Raw genomic sequence first — 21,307 nt, forward strand, 5'->3', positions numbered from 1 at the left:
TTTAAAAAAGACCTTGGAAACCATGTCCTTTTATTGGTCACAGAAAATAGAGGATTAGAAAATGAAACTGATTTGTCTACCCAAAAGAAAAAAATTAACCGTCTACCATAGAGGGAGCTCACCTTACTCAGGGTCACAGGTTCAGCACTGCATTCAATTTTCTCAGGCCAAATATCAGGAAATTATCATTGAAATCCCTGCATTCATATAATACATTGTGTTTTATAATTATCACTTCATTTAATCCTCCCATTGTCCTGTGAAGTAAGAGGTATTAACCTCAATTTTACAAATGAGTAAAGAGTGGCTGAGAACAATGAATGGACATTTCCAAAGCTACTCAGACATGAGCTGAAATTCTATTTGAAGTCTAATATGTTTCCATGTAACTATCTGCTTACCGCAGTGATCCAGTTTAGCTTTGTGGTTGTAGGAACACAACCTAGTTTTAAAAAAATCTTGAGTAGCCATTCTTTAATAGGCAAGAAGACTGAGAATCAGCTTTCCTAGTAAACTTTTATATTTCATAAAACAAAAGGAGAAATTTCCTTGTTCTTTCTTTTTTTTTTTTTTTTTGGTAGAAGGGGAGTTTTACTTTTAAAAAAAGAGGAAAAGAAGTATGAGAAACATTCTTTTAAACTTGGGGTAGAAAATCAGATCATTCATAATACCAAATTCTAGCAATATTTGCTGGTTTTGAAAGAAACTTATATTGGAAAGTTTTTTTAATTAATCATAAAAGTGATATAAAATTCCAGAAATTTTGTAAAGGAGAAGAAAATCATATTTCTACCACTTTACACAACTATCACCATCATTTTATTACTTTGTCATCTCCTTGTGTAAAATAACAACCATTTTCACTTCAAACTCCAGCTTTCCTTATTCCGCTTATTATTCTCTGTAGTGCTTATCACTATCTAACAAACATCTATACTTGTTTGTCTCATCACACTTGAATGTAAATCCCAGAAAGGCAGGAACTTTCTTTTATTCACTGTGGTAGTCTAGTGCCTAAAACTGTGCTTGAAACAAAGTAAGTACTCAACATTAAGATCTTTTCATTAAATTAATTATCTTTCATTCTTTTTTCACGTGCATGTCATCTAGTTGTAATCTTGGTGTGACTACAACTTTGGATCTTGTGTTTTTGTGTCATGCTGTATCATCCTTTTCACCAGATAACTACATAACCTATATGACCATCTTTTTTTTATATATATAATTTTTTTTATTAGAGTGGTTGTAGGTTTGCAGAAAATCATATAGAACCCACAGAGCTCCAATATACTCCACTCCCTAATTTCTAATACCTTACATTAGTGTAATAACTTTCTTATAGTTGATGAAAAATATTATTTTAATTATACTTTAACTATAATCCATAGTTTACATTAGGATTACTGTTTATGTTGTATAGTCTTATGGTTTGTTTTTTTTAGATTTTATTCTAGTCATATATATACAACCTAAAATTGTCCCCCTTTAACCACATTCAAATATATGCTTCAGTGGTGTTTATATTCTCAGTGTTGTGCTACCATCAACACCATCCAGTACTAAAAGTTTTCCATCACCATAAATAGAAATTCTATACCAATTAAGCATTAACTCACCATTCCCTCCCCTCACCCCAGCCCCTCATAACCTGTATTCTAGTTTTTTACTCTATCAGTATGCTTTCTCTAATTATTTAGTATCAGTGAGTTCATATAATATTCATCCTTTAGTGTCTGCCTTCTTTCACTCAACATGACATGTTCAAGGTTCATTTACTTTGTTGCGTGTATCAGAACTTCATTCCTTTTATGGCTGAATAATGTTCCATTTATGTATATACTACAGTTTGCGCCTCTATTCATTGGTTGATAATGCTTGTGTTGCTTCTATCTTTTGGCAGTTTGAATAATGCCTCTTTGAACATCAGTATGAAAATACCTATTCAATTCTGCTTTCGGTACTTTTGGGTATATACCTAGAAGTAGGATTGCCAGGTCATATGGTGATTCTATGTTTAACTTTCTGAGGAATCACCAAACTGTCTGTACTATTTTACATTCTCACCAACAGTGAATGAGGATTTCTCCACATCCTCACCAACACTTGTTTTCTACTTTTTAAATAGAACCATTCCTAGTGGATGTGAGATGGTATCTTACTGTGCATTTCTCTAATGACTAATGACATCGAACATCTTTTCATGTGCTTTTGGGCATTTATATATCTTTGGGGTAATGTCTATTCAAGTCTTTTGCCCAGTTTTCAGTTGGGTTGTTTGTCATTTTGTTGTTGAGTTATAGGAGTTCTTTTTTATGTTCTGGATATTAAAGCCTTATCACATATGCGGTTTCCAAATATTTTCTCCCGCTTTCTAGATTGTCATTTTACTTTCACAATGAAGTCCTTTGAGTCACAAAAGTTTTAAATTTTGATGAAGTCCTGTTTATGTTTTTTTTATGTTGTTGTTGTTGTGTTTTTGGTGTAAAGTCTGAGAAACCATTACCTAATACAAGGTCCTGAATTTGCTTCCCTATGTTTTCGTCTAGGCGTTTCACAATTTTATTTCTTATATTGAAGTCTTTGATCCATTTTGAGTGGATTTTTTTGGTATATGGTGTGAAGTAGCTTTCCACCTTCATTGTTATGCACATAGATATCCAGTTTTCCCAGCACTATTTATTGAAGAAACTATTCTTTCCCCATTGAGTAGATTTGGTACTCTTTTCAAGAATCAGTTGTCCACAGATGTGAGGGTTTATGTCTGAACTCTCAATTTGATTCCATTAGTCTATGTATTAGTTAGGGTTCTCTAGAGAAACAGAATCAACAGGGAACACTCGCAGATATAAAATTTATAAAAGTGTCTCACGTGACCACGGGAACGCAGAGTCCAAAATCCGCAGGGTGGCCTGTGAAGCCAACGATTCCAGTGGAGGGTCTGAACGAACTCTGCAGGAGAGGCTTGCCGGCTGAAGCAAGAAGAGAGCCTGTCTCTTCTGAATCCTCCTTAAAAGGCTTCCAGCGATTAGACTGAGCATCACTCATTGCAGAAGACCCTCCCTTTGGCTGATTACAAATGGAATCAGCTGTGGATGCAGCTAATGTGATCATGATCTAATTCTATGAAATGTCCTCATTGCAATAGACAGGCCAACACTTGCCCAACCAAACAGGTACCACAACTTGGCCAAGTTGACACATGAAGCTGACCATGACGGTCTATATGTCTGTTCTTGTGTCAGTACTATGCCGTTTTGATTACTGTTGCTTTGTAATATGTTTTAAAATCAAGAGGTGTGAGTCCTCCAATTTCATTATTCTTTTTCAATATGGTTTTAGCTATTCAGACCTAAGTTCACTGTAAATTTGATGATTGGCTTTTCTGTTTCTGCATAGAAGGCTGTTGCAAGTTTGATTGGGACTGCATCATAAATTGCTTTGGGTAGAATTGACATCTTAACAATATGTAGTCTTCCATTTTATGAACCTGAAATGTACTTCAATTTATATAGGTCTTTGATTTCTTTTAGCAGTGTTTTGCAGTTTTCTGCATACACCTCCTTTACATCCTCTATGAGGTTTATTCCTACATATTTGATTCTTTTAGTTGCTATTGTAGGTGGAATTTTCTTTCTTGATTTCCTCTTCAAATTGTTCACTACTAGTATATGGAAACATCACTGATTTTTCCATGTTGATCTTGCAACCTGCCACTTTGATGAAGTTATTAGTTCTAATAGCTGTTACGGATTTTTGAGGATTTTCTATATATAGCATCATGTCATCTGCAAATAGAGAAGGTTTTAGCATCATGTCATCTGCAAATAGAGAAGGTTTTATTTCTTCCCTTCTAATTTGGATGCCATGACCATAGCTACATAATGTTGTATCAAGGGAGCATAGCATAATTTACTAACCCATTTCCTAGTTTAGAACACTTAAATTGCTTCTGTTCTTTCTCTAGTAAAAATTAACACTGATACATATATCTTTTTTTTTTAATTTTTTTATTAATCAAAAAAAAGAAAAGAAATTAACACAACATTTAGAAATCATTCCATTCTACAAATGCACTCAGTAATTCTTAGTATCATCACATAGATGTATGATCATCATTTCTTAGTACATTTGCATCGATTTAGGAAAAGAACTAGCAAAACAGCAGAAAAAGATATTGAATGTTAATATAGAGAAGAGAATTAAAATAATAATACTAATAATATATATATATAAAAAGGAAAAAGAAAAAAACAAAAACAAAAGATACAAACACACAAACAAACAAACAAAAAAACCATATTTCAGGTGCAGCTTCATTCAGTGTTCCAACCTAGTTACATTACACTTAGGTATTATTGTGCTGTCCATTTTTGAGTTTTTGTATCTAGTCCTGTTGCACAGTCTGTATCCCTTCAGCTCCAATTACCCATTATCTTACCCTGTTTCTAACTCCTGCTGGTCTCTGTTACCAATGATATATTCCAAGCTGATTCTCGAATGTCGGTTCACATCAGTGGGACCTTACAGTATTTGTCCTTTAGTTTTTGGCTAGACTCACTCAGCATAATGTTCTCTAGGTCCATCCATGTTATTACATGCTTCATAAGTTTGGTCTGTCTTAAAGCTGCATAATATTCCATCGTAGGTATACGCCACAGTTTGTTTAGCCACTCGTCTGTTGATGAACATTTTGGCTGTTTCCATCTCTTTGCAATTGTAGATAATGCTGCTATAAACACTGGTGTGCAAATGTCCATCTGTGTCTTTGCCCTTAAGTCCCTTGAGTAGATACCTAGCAGTGGTATTGCTGGGTCGTAATCCATTCTGCCATTCTATGTCTTTTGATTGGGAAATTCAGTCCATTAACTTTTAGTATTATTACTGTTTGGATAATATTTTCCTCTACCATTTTGGCTTTTGTATTATATATATCATATCTGATTTTCCTTCTTTCTACACTTTACTCCATACCTCTCTCTTCTGTCTTTTCATATCTGACTCTAGTGCTCCCTTTAGTATTTCTTGCAGAGCTGGTCTCTTGGTCACAAATTCTCTCAGTGACTTTTTGTCTATAAATGTTTTAATTTCTCCTTCATTTTTGAAGGACAATTTTGCTGGATATAGGAGTCTTGGTTGGCAGTTTTCCTCTTTTAGTAATTTAAATATATCATCCCACTGTCTTCTAGCTTCCATGGTTTCTGCTGAGAAATCTACACATAGTCTTATTGGGTTTCCCTTGTATGTGACAGATTGTTTTTCTCTTGCTGCTTTCAAGATCCTCTCTTTCTCTTTGACCTCTGACATTCTAACTAGTAAGTGTCTTGGGGAACGCCTATTTGGGTCTATTCTCTTTGGGGTGCGCTGCACTTCTTGGATCTGCAAATTTAGGTCTTTCATAAGAGTTGGGAAATTTTCAGTGATAATTTCTTCCATTAGTTTTTCTCCTCCTTTTCCCTTCTCTTCTCCTTCTGGGACACCCACAACACGTATATTTGTGCGCTTCATATTGTCATTCAGTTCCCTGCTCCCCTGCTCAAGTTTTTCCATTCTTTTCCCTATAGTTTCTGTTTCTTTTTGGAATTCAGATGTTCCATCCTCCAGTTCACTAATTGTAGCTTCTGTCTCTTTAGATCTACCATTGTAGGTATCCATTGTTTTTTCCATTTTTTCTTCTTTGTCCTTCACTCCCATAAGTTCTGTGATTTGTTTTTTCAGATTTTCTATTTCTTCTTTTTGTTCAGCCCATGTCTTCTTCATGTCCTCCCTCAATTTATTGATTTGGTTTTTGAAGAGTTTTTCCATTTCTGTTCGTATATTCAGCATTAGTTGTCTCAGCTCCTGTATCTCATTTGAACTATTGGTTTGTTCCTTTGACTGGGCCATATCTTCAATTTTCCGAGCGTCATCCATTATTTTCTGCTGGTGTCTGGGCATTTGATCAGATTTCCCTGGGTGTGGGACCCAGCTGGTTGAAAGGTTTTTCTGTGAAATCTCTGGGCTCTGTTTTTCTTTTCCTGCCCAGTAGGTGGCGCTCGTGGCGCTCGTCTGTCTGCACGGCAGTCGGCCCGGGAAACCGCGCGTGGAGGCGGGGGTCGCTGGCCGCCGCGGCTTGGGAAAGTGCCGGTCCTAATTGCCCAGCTGGCCCGAAACGCCAAGCGTGACGGGAGGGCCCCGCTATCCAACGTTCCCAGTCAGTCCGGGGAGCCACGTGCATGGAGGGGACCCCAGTAGCCAGCCGCCCCGGCCGGGAAAACGCGCGCCCCTCGGGTATCTCACCGCAGCAGATTCTCCCTGCCCGTTCAGCTGTTCCAGAATGGGGTACGCTGTCTTTTTGGTCTCTGTCGTGACTCCGGGAGCTGTTTCGTATTGTTTCTGTTTCTTTAGTTGCTTTTCTGGAGGAGGAACTAAGACCCGCGCGTCTTACTAAGCCGCCATCTTCTCCGGAAGTCCATATATCTTTTTTACCAGGGAGTTAATAGCAGACAGCAACAGACCAACTGTTGCTGATTTAAGCAGAAATGGAATTCTTAAAGTACGTATGAGGATGGATGTATGAATGGGTGGGTGGATGAATTAATACATAGATAGGTGACTTTACAGAGTTGCTAAGACAGCTAAAGAACTAGCTTTGCAGTTAAGGACACCATCCAGAATCACACTGCAGAGCTGCTCTGGTAAAGCTTTGGCTGCAAACCACGAACATCCTGAAGCTGGAGAAGGGTCTCCAGCTTCCAGTGTAGTTGTAGGCTAGTGCAACTGATTGATACCACTGCCCTTCTCAAAGGGCGGCCAGTACTGCAAATCTGGCATTTTCTGCTTCTATAGTTGAAGGTAGGCTCTGCCTCAGCCAGACCCCTGAAAGAGAGAATTCCTGTGTTCCCTAGAAAAATAACTTATGACTACATACTGATAAAGCCATTTCTGTAATTAAGGTAATTTCTGTAATGTGAATTTCCATCTCCAAGGGCCTGGAGAAATTTTTATGATGACAGGAACAGACCTGTTGACCTCAATAGTTTAGTCCTGGAGCTTTTTGCTTCTTTGTATTAATACTTTCCTTTACATATCATTTTATTGGCTGTACTTAGTGAATAGGATGTTGTGTTTCTTAAAATTTTAAATAATTGTTAAGTTGGAGGGACTTTTAGTCTACCTTTCTCAAAAAGGAGAATTTGAATTTTTTCCCCCTTGATTAATTTTTCCTTTATGGGTTTGAATGCCTGGGTTTGTTCTAGAATCTGAAAAATAGATGGCATATTCATTTAACTTAGATTGTTTCAAGTTAGCACATGTATACACTTCCAGAGTAGAAATTCATCCTTGATAACAATATAAACTTTCTAAAAATTTTAATTCCTCCTTTTCCCCTGGGCCCCAATCCTATATGAGTAAATATCCATAGAACTTCTTTCTTCCTACCCTCCCCCGTTTTTTCAATGATTGGTCAGCAGTCATTTCATATTAGTTGTTTATTGAGATGTTAAGTGATGAGTTCCCATGTCAGAAAAGAAGCCATATCCTGAATTAGCAGTAGATGCTCTTATCTCCCAGCCTGAGAATTCGGGTATTAGTCCCAGTCCCACCACCAATTCACTGTGACTTCAACAGCATCCTTTACTCTGTGACCTTGGGAAAGGAGAAGGCTTTCCTAGACTTGAAGACATTTCTGTGGCCCTGTTTATTATAGCACTTTTGCTAGCACTGACAACATATGCCAATTGTCTCGCCAGACTGTGAAGTTTCCAAAACTCTCCTGATTCCATGCATCTGGCACATGTTGAGTGGGTAGAGTAAACATTGTTAAATGAGCTCAATTCTTGTTACTCTTGTGAATATTTTTGTATGTAATGAAGTTATATATTGTTGTCTTCTCTTAAATGAAAAGTGACTTACAAAAACCCCGTATCTTTAAAAATATTAGCATAATATACTATGAAGTTGCAGATATTATATACAGAATGTGATATTTCTGAGTTATCCAAATCTTCCTACAATTGTTTTTCTTTGTTTATTTTGTCTTACCTCTTTCTCCTTTGTTAATGAAGGCATGTAAGCCAGGACATTTTTTCTACATACAAATTATATTATGTCTTAAGGTTTTGGTATGACATGTTATCCATCTCATTGCTTTCTAAGAAACTTATTTCCCTTTTTAATTCCTTTTTTTTTATTGTGGTAAACTATATATAAAATAAAGTTTACCATTTTAACTGATAACCATTTTTAAATGTCTCCTAGTAGTTTTAAAATTATTTTGAGTTGGTTGGATGCCATGGTCGCATTCTCAGTTCAGGAAAGGTAGCCTTAAGTGGGGGCTGATGATGAGTGGGTGAGGTGGAGGATTTATCAAAGGCAACAATCTAGGTGAAGGGAGAACTTTGTAAAGCAAAATACATCTTCCCTAGAAGAAATTAATTATATTATTAGACAAACTGCTTCAGCAGCTGGCGAAACAGCAGGAACAAGTCGATTTTGCTTCCTTGGTTACAGGGAGCGATAGTGTAGTTGACCTTCAGCAGAGCAGGGTCACAGAGAGGGCATCCTTAAACAGCCCTGTCTGGTTTTGGCAAATGGAATCTGCACTGGCAGGGTTTGAAAGCAAATGCCGGTGAATTCCCCCAACCAACCCCACTCCGTTTTAGTTGGACTCTCTTTTGCCTGGGAGATTGCTGAGGAAAATGTAAATAAAGCGGCAGGGAGCTTTTGGCATGGTAAGTGTAAGTGTCCTGAACAAAATAAGATCGCAATACTGAAGCCTGTTCTCTGTCTCTCTGTTTCTGGAGGCAGCCTCCTTGTAAGGCAGTGTATTTCACAGGCACTTGTTTTTAGAGCAGCTGGTAAAATAGCAGTGGATTTAGACACTTATTGTGTATCTAAAGGAATTCGATTTAGTGTCTACTGCTGTACTTAGTACTTACTTAACAAATGATTTCTTCAAAGGAACTTGTATTTGTACATGCTGGGTAGACTCAGATGGGATAAAAACTGTTTGTTGCTTTTAGCAGGTCTTAAATACCTCAGAGTCTATTGTGTGGGTAATGATTGTTGACTTGGCGTCATTGTTTTTGTGTCAGCAAATTTAAGCCTATAGTTTGTGTCTATCTTTTTTTAAAACCATTATAAACTGGAAAATTTAAAAACTAGTTAATCATTTCTGATATAAATGATGCTGAAAATCAGAAGTATACATGCACATTTCTAATGTTCGGGTTTGATTCCTTCCTTAACTTCAATATTAAATACAGCTGGACTTACAGTTACTCAGGAGAAATAATTCCTTAGGAACATATTCTGATCCTTTGTATGAAATGAGGTGTGAACAATTTAATGACAACAGCCTCCTGTAGATTGTTCTGTGGTGCAAGTTATAGCACATAGGGGTGAACTCTTTGCCTATTTACCTTTCACCATAATTACTATTTAATATGCCGATGAAATAAACATAAAAGGAGGATGTGTAGTGCATTTCAGTTCAGGATGGAGGGGCAGCTGTCAAACACTTCACCCTACTTAGGCATTTACATTGTTCGTTATTTCAGTAGGGGTGTTAAGGAGAAGTCGGAAGTTCCTAGTTGGGATTTGTAACATTTTGGGTCTGCATGATGATCTTTTTTTTTCACAGGGTATGAACTTTGCTGCCCTATTAATAACCCATGGAAATGTTGCACACAAAACCCACAATAAGTTCGAGATATAGGAGCTCTTAATATTGTGTATTAGCTCCATACTCTGGGCATCCACTACAATCTAGGTGTTTACTCAGCTTTCAGCTAATAACTGTGTGTAAATCACAAATTTTTTTTTCACTTTTTAAATTGTATAGTATAATATATATGCAAGGCAATGACATAAAAAAGCTATTGTTTTCAAAGCACTGTTCAACAGGTGGTTACAGGACAGATCCCAGAGTTTGTCATGGCCTACTGTATGAACCTCTCAGAGTTTTCCTTCTAGCTGCTCCAGAATATAGGAGGCTAGAGGGCTTAAATGCTTTTTATCATCACAATCGACTTTTTTTCCTTCTTTTTTTGTGAACAATAACATATATACAAAAAAAAACTATAAATTTCAAAGCACAGCACCACAATTAATTCTAGAACATATTTCAGACTTTGACGTGGGTTACAGTTTCACAATTTTAGGTTTTTACTTCTAGTTGCTCTAAAATACTAGAGACTAAAAGAGATATCAGCTTAATGATTCAGCATTTGTATTCATTTGTTAAATCCTATCTTCTCTCTATAACTCCACCATCACCTTGATCTTTCCATTCCTTTCTTTGGGGTTGTTTGGGCTATGGCAATTCCAAATGTTTGATATTGGAAGGGTCTGTCACTAATAGGGGGTAGGGAGATGGAACAGTCTGATGTTCTGGAGAGCCTGGGCTAGGTTTCAGAACTTATCTGGACCAGGGACCCATCTGGCAGTTGTAGGTTTCTGAAAAGTTACTCTAGTGCCTGGAACCCTTGTGGAATCTTATATATTGCCCTAGGTGTTCTTTAGGACTGGCTGAAATGGTCCTGGTTGGGGGTTGGCAGGGTATGATAGGTAGCAAGGTCTGCCTGAAGCTTGCGTAGGAATAACTGCCAGAGTAGCCTCTCGACTCTATTTGAACTCTCTCTCCCAGTGGCACTTTGTTAATTACACTTCTTTCCCCCCTTTTGGTCAGGATGGAATTGTTGATTCCACAATTCAACAGGTCTGGATTCATCCATAGGAGTCATCTCCCACATCGCCAGGGAGACTTTCACCCCTGGAGGTCATGTCCCACGTAGGGGAAAGGGCAATGACTTCACTTGCAGAGTTGTACTTAGAAAGAGTGAGGTTCATCTGAGCAACAAAAGAGGTCCTCCAGAGGTAACTCTTAGGCATGTCTATAGGTTGGTCTAAGCTTCTCCACTACCTGTGTAAGCTTCACAAGAGTAAGCCTTATGATCAAGGCATGGCCTATTGACTTGGGTGTCCCTAAAGTTTGACACAGTATCAGGGGATTCCCTGATGGTAAAATTTAATAGTTCCATATTCTTTTTCCCCTCCTTCAGGGGACTTTGCCAATACTTTTTGATTATCTACTTAATGTACTTTAGGATGTTTCCAGACATTACAGTAATCTATACAAGATTAAAGGACCTCTTTCTTATTCTGTGCTTCCTGTGTTTCAGTTGTTCAAAGGAGCTACACAGATAGGTTGAATTAGATCATGCAATACAGAAAATTTCAGATCCAGATCAAATAAACCTTGGTCTCCAAGAGTATGTGTGGTTCTAAAATACAGACACTGTCTTCCTTACCCCTGTGTTCTGAATTACTTTAACCCCAACCTGTTCGGCTTTGTTATCTCTAAATATCAGGTTATATATATAAAACAGCCTCTCACAATCCAGAAATAATAATCACCACTCCGGACTTAATATGTCTGCTCTAAAAGCTTACAGTCAAGGCTCTTGTTTTCTCATAAGCATTTTCTAAAGGTGACCATAACATTGTTGTTCTTTTGTTTCTGGCTTATTTTGTCTCACCAAATGTCCCACATGTTCATTCACATCGTTGCATGCCTCACAACATTGTGCCTTTTTGTAGCAGCACAGTCTTTGTTCATAAGTATATACCATGGTTCAACCAGTCTACTTCTCTGTCTGTGCATCTTTCAGCCACCTGCATTCATCGTGCATCATGTAAAGGGCCCAAAGTCCACAGTCCATCAACATTCTCAATTTTAGATAATTTCATTGTTTGCAAGAGACAGAAAACCAATGAACACACCCTTGCCAAACAGGAAATCCAAACCTCCTCTTAACTCTTGTCCCTTACCCCATTATTTACCTCTGCTGTTGCTGTGGTAGTGCTGATGGTTTCCTTTTGAACATAGCTCATAGCATGAGATAGTAGTTTTCCCCCTATATCCTAGACTTAAACACTCTTTATGCAAGAATCATATCTTTGAGGTAATTCTTATGAGAACTCATTGATATTTCTAGTGTGAATCAGTGGGACACTTAGGTCTGTACAACTCCTTTCAATCTTGTTCATCTTCAATATGGTAATATTACTTCTAGACCCACTAGAGAATCACCTTCACTCCTATCTATTCTCTTACATTGGAGTTCAACCATATTAGCTAATGGTTCACCCATCTCTAGCTTCTATGTATCTCTAAGACCCCTATCTTTTGTATTATAACCCTCTGATTATACCTTTATGCTGGTCATAAAAGTGGACTTATACAGTATCTATCCTTTTGTGTCTGGCTAACTTCACTGAGCGTTATCTCCTCAAGGCTTATCCATCTTGTCATGTGCTTCAGGTCATCATTTTGTCTTACTGCTGCATAGTATTTCATCATATGTATATACCACATTTTGTTGATCCACTCATCTGTTGATGGGCATTCGATTTGTTTTCATCTTTTGGCGATTGTGAATAATGTTCCTATGAATATCAATGTGCAAATGTCTGTTTGTGTTGTTGCTTTCAGCTATTCTGGATATATACCAAGTAATGCTATTGCTGGGCCATAGGGCAACTTGATATTTAGTTTCCTAAGGAACCACCAAACAGTATTTCATAGTGGCTGCACATTATACATTCCCACCAGCAGTGCATAAGTGTCCCAGTTTCTCCACATCCTCTCCAACATTTATAGTTTCCTGTTTGTTTAATAGCAGCCATTCTTATAGGTGTGAGGTGGTATCTCATTGTAGTCTTGATCTGCATTTCCCTTATAGCCAGTGAAAATGAGCAGCTTTTCATGTGCTTTTGAGCCATCTGTATTTGCTCTTCAGAAAAATGCCCACTGATATCTTTAGCCCATTTTACAATTGGGTTGTTTGTTCTTTTGTTGTTGATTTGTATGATTTCTTTGTATGTACAGGAAATCAAACCTTGTTCTGATGTGTGATTTCCAAATATTTTCTCCCATTGAGTTGGCTGTCTCTTTACCTTTTTGACAAAGCCTTTTGAGGTGCAGAAGCATTTGATTTTGAGGAGTTCCCATTGATCTATTTTTTCTTTTGTTTCTTGTGCTTTGGGTGGAAAATTTAGAAAGCTACCTCCTATTACTAGTTCTTGAAGATGTTTCCCTACAATTTCTTCCAGAAGCTTTATGGTGCTAGTTCTTACATTTAGGTGTTTAATCCACTTTGAGTTAATTTTTGTGCAGAGTGTAAGATAGGGGTCCTCATTGATTCTCTTGGATATTGATAGCTAGTTCTTCTATGCCCAATTATTGAAAAGACTATTTTGTCCCAGTTGAGAGGATTTGGGGGCCTTATCAAAAATCAGTTGGCTATAGATTTGGTGGTCTATTTCTGCACTCTTGATTCAATTTCCTTGGTCATTGCTTCTGTCTTTGTACCAATACCATGCTGTTTTGACCACTGTGACTTTATAATAGGTTTTAAAGTCAGAGAGTGTTCATCCCCCACTTCGTTCTTCTTTTTTAGGATGCTTTTAGGTATTCAGGGTCTCTTTCCTTTCCAGATGACTTTGGTAATTAGCTTTTCCAAATCTTCAAAATAGGTTTTTGGCATTTGTGTTAGTACTGTGTTGAATCTGTAGATCAACTTGGGGACAATTGAGACCTTAACTATATTTAACCTTCCTATCCATGAGCAGGGAATGTCTTTCCACCTATTTTAGATCTCCTTTGATTTCTTTTAGCAATGTTATGTAGTTTTCTGCGTACAATAGAAATGTTACTGATTTTTGCACATAAATTTTATATCCCACCACCATGCTAAATTGGTTTATTAGCTCAGGTCACTTTGCTGTAAATTTCTCAGGATCTTCCAAGTGTAGTATCATATCATCTGCCAATAATGAGCGTTTTACTTCTTCCTTTCCAGTTTGGATGAGTTTTATTTCTTTGTTGTGCCTGATTACTCTAGCCAGAACTTTTAGCACAATGTTGAATAGTGGTGACAGTGGGCATCCTTGTCTTGTACTGATCTTAGGGGGAAGGCTTTCGTTCTCTTTCCATTGAGTACAATGCTGGGTATTGGCTTTTCATATATTCCCTTTATCATATTGAGATATTTACCTTTGATTCCTATTTTTTGGAGTGTTTTTATCAGAAAAGGATGCTGAATTTTGTTAAATGCTTTTTCAGCATGAATCGAGATGATCATGTGACTTTTCCCTTTTGATTTGTTAATGTACTGTATTACATTAATTGATTTTCTTGCATTGAACCATCCTTGCAATCCTGGTATAAACCCCACTTAGTCATGGTGTATAATTCTTTTAATGTACTGTTGAATTTGATTTCCTAATATTCTGTTGAGAATTTCTGCATCTTATGTTCATTAGGGAGATTGGCTTGTAGTTTTCCTTTCTTATAGCATCTTTACCTGGTTTTGGTATTAAAATGATATTAGCGTCATAAAATGAGTTAGGTAGAGTTCCTTTTTCCTGAGTTTTTTGGAAAAGTTTGAGCAGGCTTGGTGTTAGCTCTTTCTGGAATGTTTAATAATATTCCCCTGTGAAGCCATCCTGCCCTGGGCTTTTCGTTGTAGGAGAGTTTTTGAGGACTAATTGAATCTTTATTTGTGATTGGTTGTTTGAGATCTTCTGTTTCCTCCTGAGTCAGTGTACTTCTTTGCGTGTCTCTAGGAATTTGTCCATCTCATCTAAGTTGTCTAATTTGTTGTCATATAGTTGTCCATAGTGTCCTCTTATCATTTCTTTTATTTCTTCAGGGTCTGTGGTAATGCATCCCTTCTCATTTCTGATTTTGTTTATTTGCATCCTCTCTCTTTTTTTCTTTGTCAGTCTTGCTAGTGGCCCATCAATTTTATTGGTTTTCACAAAGTACCAATTTTTGGTTTTATTGATACTTTCTATTGTTCTTTTGTTGTCCCATTCATTTATCTCTGCTTTAATCTTTGTTATTTTTCTTCTCCTATTTGCTTTTGGATTAGTTTGCTGTTCTTTCTCAAGTTCCTCCAGTTGTGCTGTTAAGTCCTCAAAGTTTGCTCTTTCTTGTTTTTTAATATAGTCATTTAAGGCAATAAATTTCCCTCTTAGCACAGCCTTTGCTGCATCCAATAAGTTCTGATAAGTTGTACTCTCATTTTCATTCATCTCCAGATAGCTACTGATTTCTCTAGCAATTTCTTTTTTGACCCACTGGTTGTTTAAGAGTGTGTTATTTAATCTCCATTTATTTGTGAATGTTCTCGTTCTTTGTGGTTATTGAGATCCAACTTCAACCCATTGTGATCAGAGGAATTGCTTATGATAATTTCAGTATTTTTAAATTTATGAAGACCTGTTTTGTGGCCCAGCATATGATCTCTCCTGGAGAATGTTCTATGAGCACTAGAGAAGAATGTATAACCTTGTGCTTTGGGGTGCAATGACCTATATATGTCTGTTAGGTCTAATTCATTTATCAAGTTATTTAACTTCTCTATTTCTTTTTTGCTCCTCTATCTGGTTGTTCTGTCTATAGAGGAGAGTGTGTATTGAAGTCTACTGTTATTGTTGAAACATCTGTCTCTTCCTTCAGTTTTGACAATGTCTGTCTCATGTACTTTGAAGCTCCTTGATTGGGAGCATAAACATTTATGATTGTTATATCTTCTTGGTGAATTGACCCTTTAATTAGTATATAGTGTCCTTCTTTTTCTCTTATGGTGTCTTTACGTTTATAGTCTATTTTGTCTGATATTAGTATAGCTACTCCTGCTTACTTTTTGGTTACAACTTGTGTGGAAAATGTTTTTCCATCCTTTCACTTCCAATGTATTTGTATCCCTGTGTCTAAGATGAGTCTCTTGTAAGCATCATATAGCTGGATTATGTTTCTTAATCCGTTCTTCCAATCTGTATCTTTTAATTGGTAAGTTTAGTCCATTAGCATTCAAAGTTATTACTAAAAGACATTTCTTTTTTTTTTGCTTCACAAAAATTTTTATTCTCAAGAGTATAGTTTCTTTGTTTTTAATTTTTATTAATAAAACCAATCAACATACAGTATCAACATTCTTTTTTTATCACATAGTTATATATTCATCATCGTGATCATTTCTTAGAACATTTGCTTCAATTCAGAAAAAGAAATAAAAAGAAAACAGAAAAAAATTCATACATACCATACCCCTTACCCCTCCCTTTCATTGATCACTAGCCTTTCAATCTACTAAATTTATTTTTAACATTTGTTCCCCCTATTATTTATTTATTTTTAATCCATATGTTTTACTATATCATTATACAGTCATCTTCAAGATACTTGGCTACTGGAACACAGCTGTACATTTTCAGGCTCTTCCCTCCAGCCTGTCTGTTTTGCCTTAACTAAAAAGGTGATATCTATTTAATGCATAAGAATAACCTCCAGGATAACCTCTCGACTCTGGAATCTCTCAGCCATTGACACTTTATTTTGTCTCATTTCTCTCTTCTCCCTTTTGGTCATGAAGGTTTTCTCAATCCTTGATGCTGCGTCCCAGCTCATTCCAGGATTTCTGTCCCACGTTGCCAAGAAGGTCCACACCCCTGGGAGTCATGTCCCACATAGAGAGGGGGAGGGCAGTGAGTTTGCTCGTCCTGTTGGCTGAGAGAGAAAGGCCACACTGAGCAATGAAAGAGGTTCTCTTGGGGGTGACTCTTGAGCTTAATTTTAAGTAAGCTTAGCCTATTCTTTGTGGAGTTAAGTTTCATATGAACAAACCCCAAGATTGGGGGCTCAGCCTGTTGCTTTGGTTGTCCCCATTGCTTGTGAGAATATCAAGAATGCTCCACTTTGGGAAGTTGAATTTTCCCCCTTTCTCACCATTACCCCAAGGGGCCTTTGCAAGTACTTTTTTATTCACTGTTCAAAACCTTCTGGGATTTATTGAGACATCACTTTGGACAAATCTACAAAATCTCATGCCCTCCTCAAGGTTCCGTGTACTTATGGTGTTAATTAAGCTGTCCACATAAGTTATATTATGAAATGCACTAGTCACAATATAAATTTTGTACCAAATATTTTTGGCTTTAGTCTCACACATAAGTTAAAGTTTTAAAGTATTAATTACCGTCTATTGAAAAGGCATTTCTTGTTTCCACCATTGTATCTTTTTTATTTTATTTGTGAGATCTATATATTCTTTTCCCTCTTTGTCTTTGTATTCTTTAAATTACCCTTAGTGGTACTCTTCAATTTTGTGCCTCCTCCAGACCTCCCTCTCCTTTTAGTATTTCTTGTAGGGCCAGTGTCTTCTTGACAAATTCTTTCTGAACTTCTTTGTCTATGAAAACTTTAATCTCTCCCTTAATTTTGAAGGACAATTTGGCTGGGTACAGAATTCTTGGCTGGAAGTCTTTCTCTTTCAGGATCTTGAATATATCTTACCACTGCCTTCTCGTCTCCAGGGTGCTAGTTGAGTAGACTGAACTCAGTCTTATTTGGTTTCCCTTGTATGTAGTAGATTGTTTTTCCCTTGCGGCTTTCAGGATTTTCCACTTCATTTCAATGTTTGCAGACTGATTAGTATGTGCCTTGGGGAAGGCCTGTTTGGATTTATTCTGTTTGGAGTTTTTTGGGCTTCTTTGGCTTGTATATTTATGTCCTTTATGAGGGTTGGGAAGTTTTCCCCCATTATATTCTCAACTAATCTTCCTAGCCCTTTACTTCTCTCTTCTTCTGGGGCACCAGTGATTCTTGTATTTGTATGCTTTGTTTGGTCTATCTTTTCACTGAGTTCCCATTGAATTTTTCCATCTTTTTTGCCATTTGCTGTTTTGAGTCTTCAAAGTCAATTATCCTGTTGTTGATATCACTTATTCTTCTGTTTCTTCAAATCTGGTGTTGTGTGCCTCTAGTATGTTTTTTATTTGGTTAACAGAGTCTTAAATTTCTGTGATTTCCACCATTTTTCTGTTTATTCTTTCTAATTTCTCTTTGTGCTCCTCTGCTGTGTTCTTGATCTCCTTTATGTCAGTTGCTATCCTACTTATTTTATTAAGTAGAGTTGTATGAACATCTTTGATTAGTTGTTCCAACATCTGTTTCTCCTCTGGTGTTTTAATTTGGTCATTAAGCAGGACTATAGTGAGCTTCTGCTGCCTTCAACACATGTAAATATCTTGATTAATTTACTTTGGGAGTTGATTTCTTTCAGTAGTCTAAGGTCTTGTGTTTGCTAGATGGTTGTACAGCAGGGAACAGGGCACAGGGTGGAGCACTCAGTACAGTGACTTGTTTCAGGGCAGGTTTGGGTACATGTTGGGGATGTTACGCTGATGCTTGTGAACCTTGGCGCCCAGCAGCCAGGGAGGATGTAGCTGTGTGGGTGCACCAGTCTGGGGAACATAACCCTTGTGTGCACTGGTCTAATGCATGGGGCCCTTTGTGCTCATGCGTAGAGCTGTGGCAGCAGGTCAGTGTTGTGCCTTCGTGGATTGGGGATAGATGTGACCCGGCTGCACAGGTCTGTACTTTCTGATAGCCGGGAAGTGAGGCTGAGGGCTGTGTGCATGCGTGGTTCTAGGACTACTTTAAAGTGCATTTCCCAGAGCTGAATGATGCGATTGGGGGCCCGTGCACGTGCTTGGGCCTGGGAGTGCCATAAAGTGATGCGCTGAACTCAGAGAGGGTCGGATGAGGCTCTGCAACACTATGGATTGGGAATGGGGTGAGTAGCCTAGGTATGGAGGTTAGTACCCACAGCCTATATGTGCTGGCAACAACCTGCAGGGAACAGGGAGGGTGGGTAGTGCTCAGGAGGGGTGCAGGAGAGGTGGGTTGGGCTGCACTTGAGGTGGAGTGTGGGACAGGAACGTGCACTGGAGGCTGGTGGGTTGGAGGTGCCTAGAGCGTGGGGAATGGGAGAGGGTGATGGGCTTGAAGTGTGTGGGGTGCGGGGTGAGTCACCGGTCATGGGACTGTGCTGGTGAGGGTAGTGCACCCAAGGAATGGGCAAGGAATGGGGCCTGGCTTACTTCCTAGTCCTGTGCTCCAGTGTGTGCACTCCCCTGGGTTCTGTGCCTCCGCACCATGCTTCAGCTTTGTGCTTCTCAGTTCCTTGGCCCCCACAACCAGGGCTGCTGCATGTGGTGCAGAAGGCTCTCCCAGGTCAGTGGCACTCCCGAATTGTTACCTCAGTCGACCTCCTGTCCACTCTCCAGCCCTTCCATGGAGCAGGACTGATCTTGAGGCAATCTAGTTGGCCATCTTCCTGGAAGTCCTTCCTTCTGTGCCACAAAACTTTATTTTAATTGTATTAAAAAACATATAACAATCTTTTTAAATCTTTTAACTGGACAATTCTTTGGCATTAAGTACATCGACAATACTTTGTAACTTTCATCACTATTTCCAGACTGTTTTCATATCCAAAATCAAAACTCATATTCATTTAGCCATAACTCCCCATTTCCCTCTTCCCCCACCCATCTTAAGCTGTATTCTGCTTTCTTTCTCTATGAAGTATTTACTTATACTAAGTGTTTCTTATGAGAGGAATCAAAAAATATTTGTCCCTTTGTGTCTGGCTTACTTCACTTAACATAATGGCTTCAAAATTCATCTACATTGTAGTATTGAAATAAGCATAAAAGGAGAATGTAGTATTTCACTTTTTTTTTTTTTTGCTTTGTTAATTGACCCCATTGTTTTTCTTCATTAGAGAAGTAGTGGAGTTACAGAACAATCATGCATAAATCCAAAATTACCATATACCTCCTTACAACCAAAACCTTGCATTGATGTGGAAGGAACATTTGTTTCATTTGATGATAGCACATTTTTATACTTCTGCTATTAAAATTGACTTAGAGAAATGTAGTTCCATGGACTTAAAAAAAAATTCACTCTTTCCATATATTTAATCTAACATTTTCCCTTTTAATCATATTCAGATACATATTTCTACACTGTTAATTGTGTTCACAGTGTTGTGCTACCGCCACCACCAACCGTTACCAAAACATTCCCATCATTCCAGATAGGAACCTTGTGCATTTCAAGCTTTAACTTCTCATTCTCTATCCCTTCAACACCCCTGGTAATGTGTGTTTTAGATTCTGATTCTTTGGGTTTGCTTATTCTAATTGTTTCAAATCAGTGAGATCATACAATATTTGTCCTTCTGTACCTTCACTCAACATAATATCTTCAAGGTTCATCCATGTTGTCTCATTTATCAGGACTTCATTCATTTTTGTAGCTGAATTTTATTTCATTGTGTGTGTATACCACATTTTATTTATCCATTCATCAGTTGATGAACATTTGGTTTGCTTCTATCTTTTGGCAGTTGTCACTGTTACTGCTGTGAACATCAGTGTACAGATAACTGTTCGAGCCCCTGCTTTCATTTCTTTTGGTTATATATTGAGTAGTGGGATTGCCAAGTCATATAGTAATTCATTCTTAGCTTTCTGAGGAACCGCCAAACTGTCTTCCATAACACCCGCACTATTTTACATTGCCACCAGCAATGAATGAGTGTTCTGTTTCCCACATCCTCTCCAACACTTGTTATTTATTTATTTATTTATTTTAATATAAGCCATTCTATTATGGTTTTCATTTGCATTTTCTTGAAGGCTAATGTTAAGTGTATTTTCATGTACTTTCAGGCCATTTGTATAACTTCTTTAGAGAGATGTCTATTCAAGTCTCTTTTGGTCATTTTTAAAATTGGATTGTCCTTTTGTTGTTAAGTTGAAGGATTTCTTTATATATTCTGGGTATTAAATCTTTGTCAGATATGTAGTTTCCAGATATTTTCTTCTATTGTGTAAAATGTGTTGTCATTTTACTTTCATGATAAAGTCCTATGAGGCAGAAAAGTTTTAAATTTTGATGAGGTTCTATTTATCTGGTTTTCCTTTTGAGGCTTGTGCTTTTGGTGTTAAGTCTAAGAAACCATTGCCTAACACAAAGTCCTGAAGATGTTTTCCTACATTTTCATCTAGGCGTTTGATGGTACTAACTCTTATATTTAGGTCTTTGATCCATTTTGAGTTGATTTTTGTATATAGTATGAAGTAGGGGACTTCCCACTTTTTCATTTGCAAGTGGATACCCAGTTTTCCCAGCACCGTTTGCTGAAGATACTGTTCATTCCCGATTGAAGCAAATGTGGTCTTTGCCACCTTATAAAAAATGAGTTCACCATAAATGTGAGGGTTGATTTCTGAATTCTCAATTTTGTTCTGTTGGTCTGATGTCTGACCTTATGCCAGTACCATGCTGGGTTTTTTTGTTTTTTGTTTTATTTTTTTTTCTCATTCAAACATTTTTTATGAGCTTAAAGTATCTCCAGAACATATTGCTTGGACCATTGCTAATCGTGTGTTCTTTTTTTTT

At 37.5% G+C, this 21,307-nt stretch overlaps 1 protein-coding gene across 6 annotated transcripts in view; it reads left to right on the plus strand.

Annotated features, from left to right (window-relative positions):
- NR2C2 (nuclear receptor subfamily 2 group C member 2) overlaps positions 1–21,307 on the plus strand; it is a 165,980-nt gene that overhangs the window by 34,239 nt on the left and 110,434 nt on the right. Inside the window, exon 1 of one of the 6 annotated variants that reach the window (XM_077116441.1) lies at positions 8,216–8,711. The exons of the other annotated variants lie outside the window; for them this stretch is intronic. Within the exon in view, the coding sequence (XP_076972556.1) occupies positions 8,709–8,711 (3 nt within the window). The 5' untranslated portion in view covers positions 8,216–8,708. Of the gene's footprint in view, positions 1–8,215; positions 8,712–21,307 lie in introns of those variants that run through there. 6 annotated transcript variants of the gene reach the window in all.

The sequence above is a fragment of the Tamandua tetradactyla genome, chromosome 9 (assembly GCF_023851605.1).
Source record: "Tamandua tetradactyla isolate mTamTet1 chromosome 9, mTamTet1.pri, whole genome shotgun sequence".
In the NCBI taxonomy this organism is placed as follows: Eukaryota; Metazoa; Chordata; class Mammalia; order Pilosa; family Myrmecophagidae; genus Tamandua; species Tamandua tetradactyla.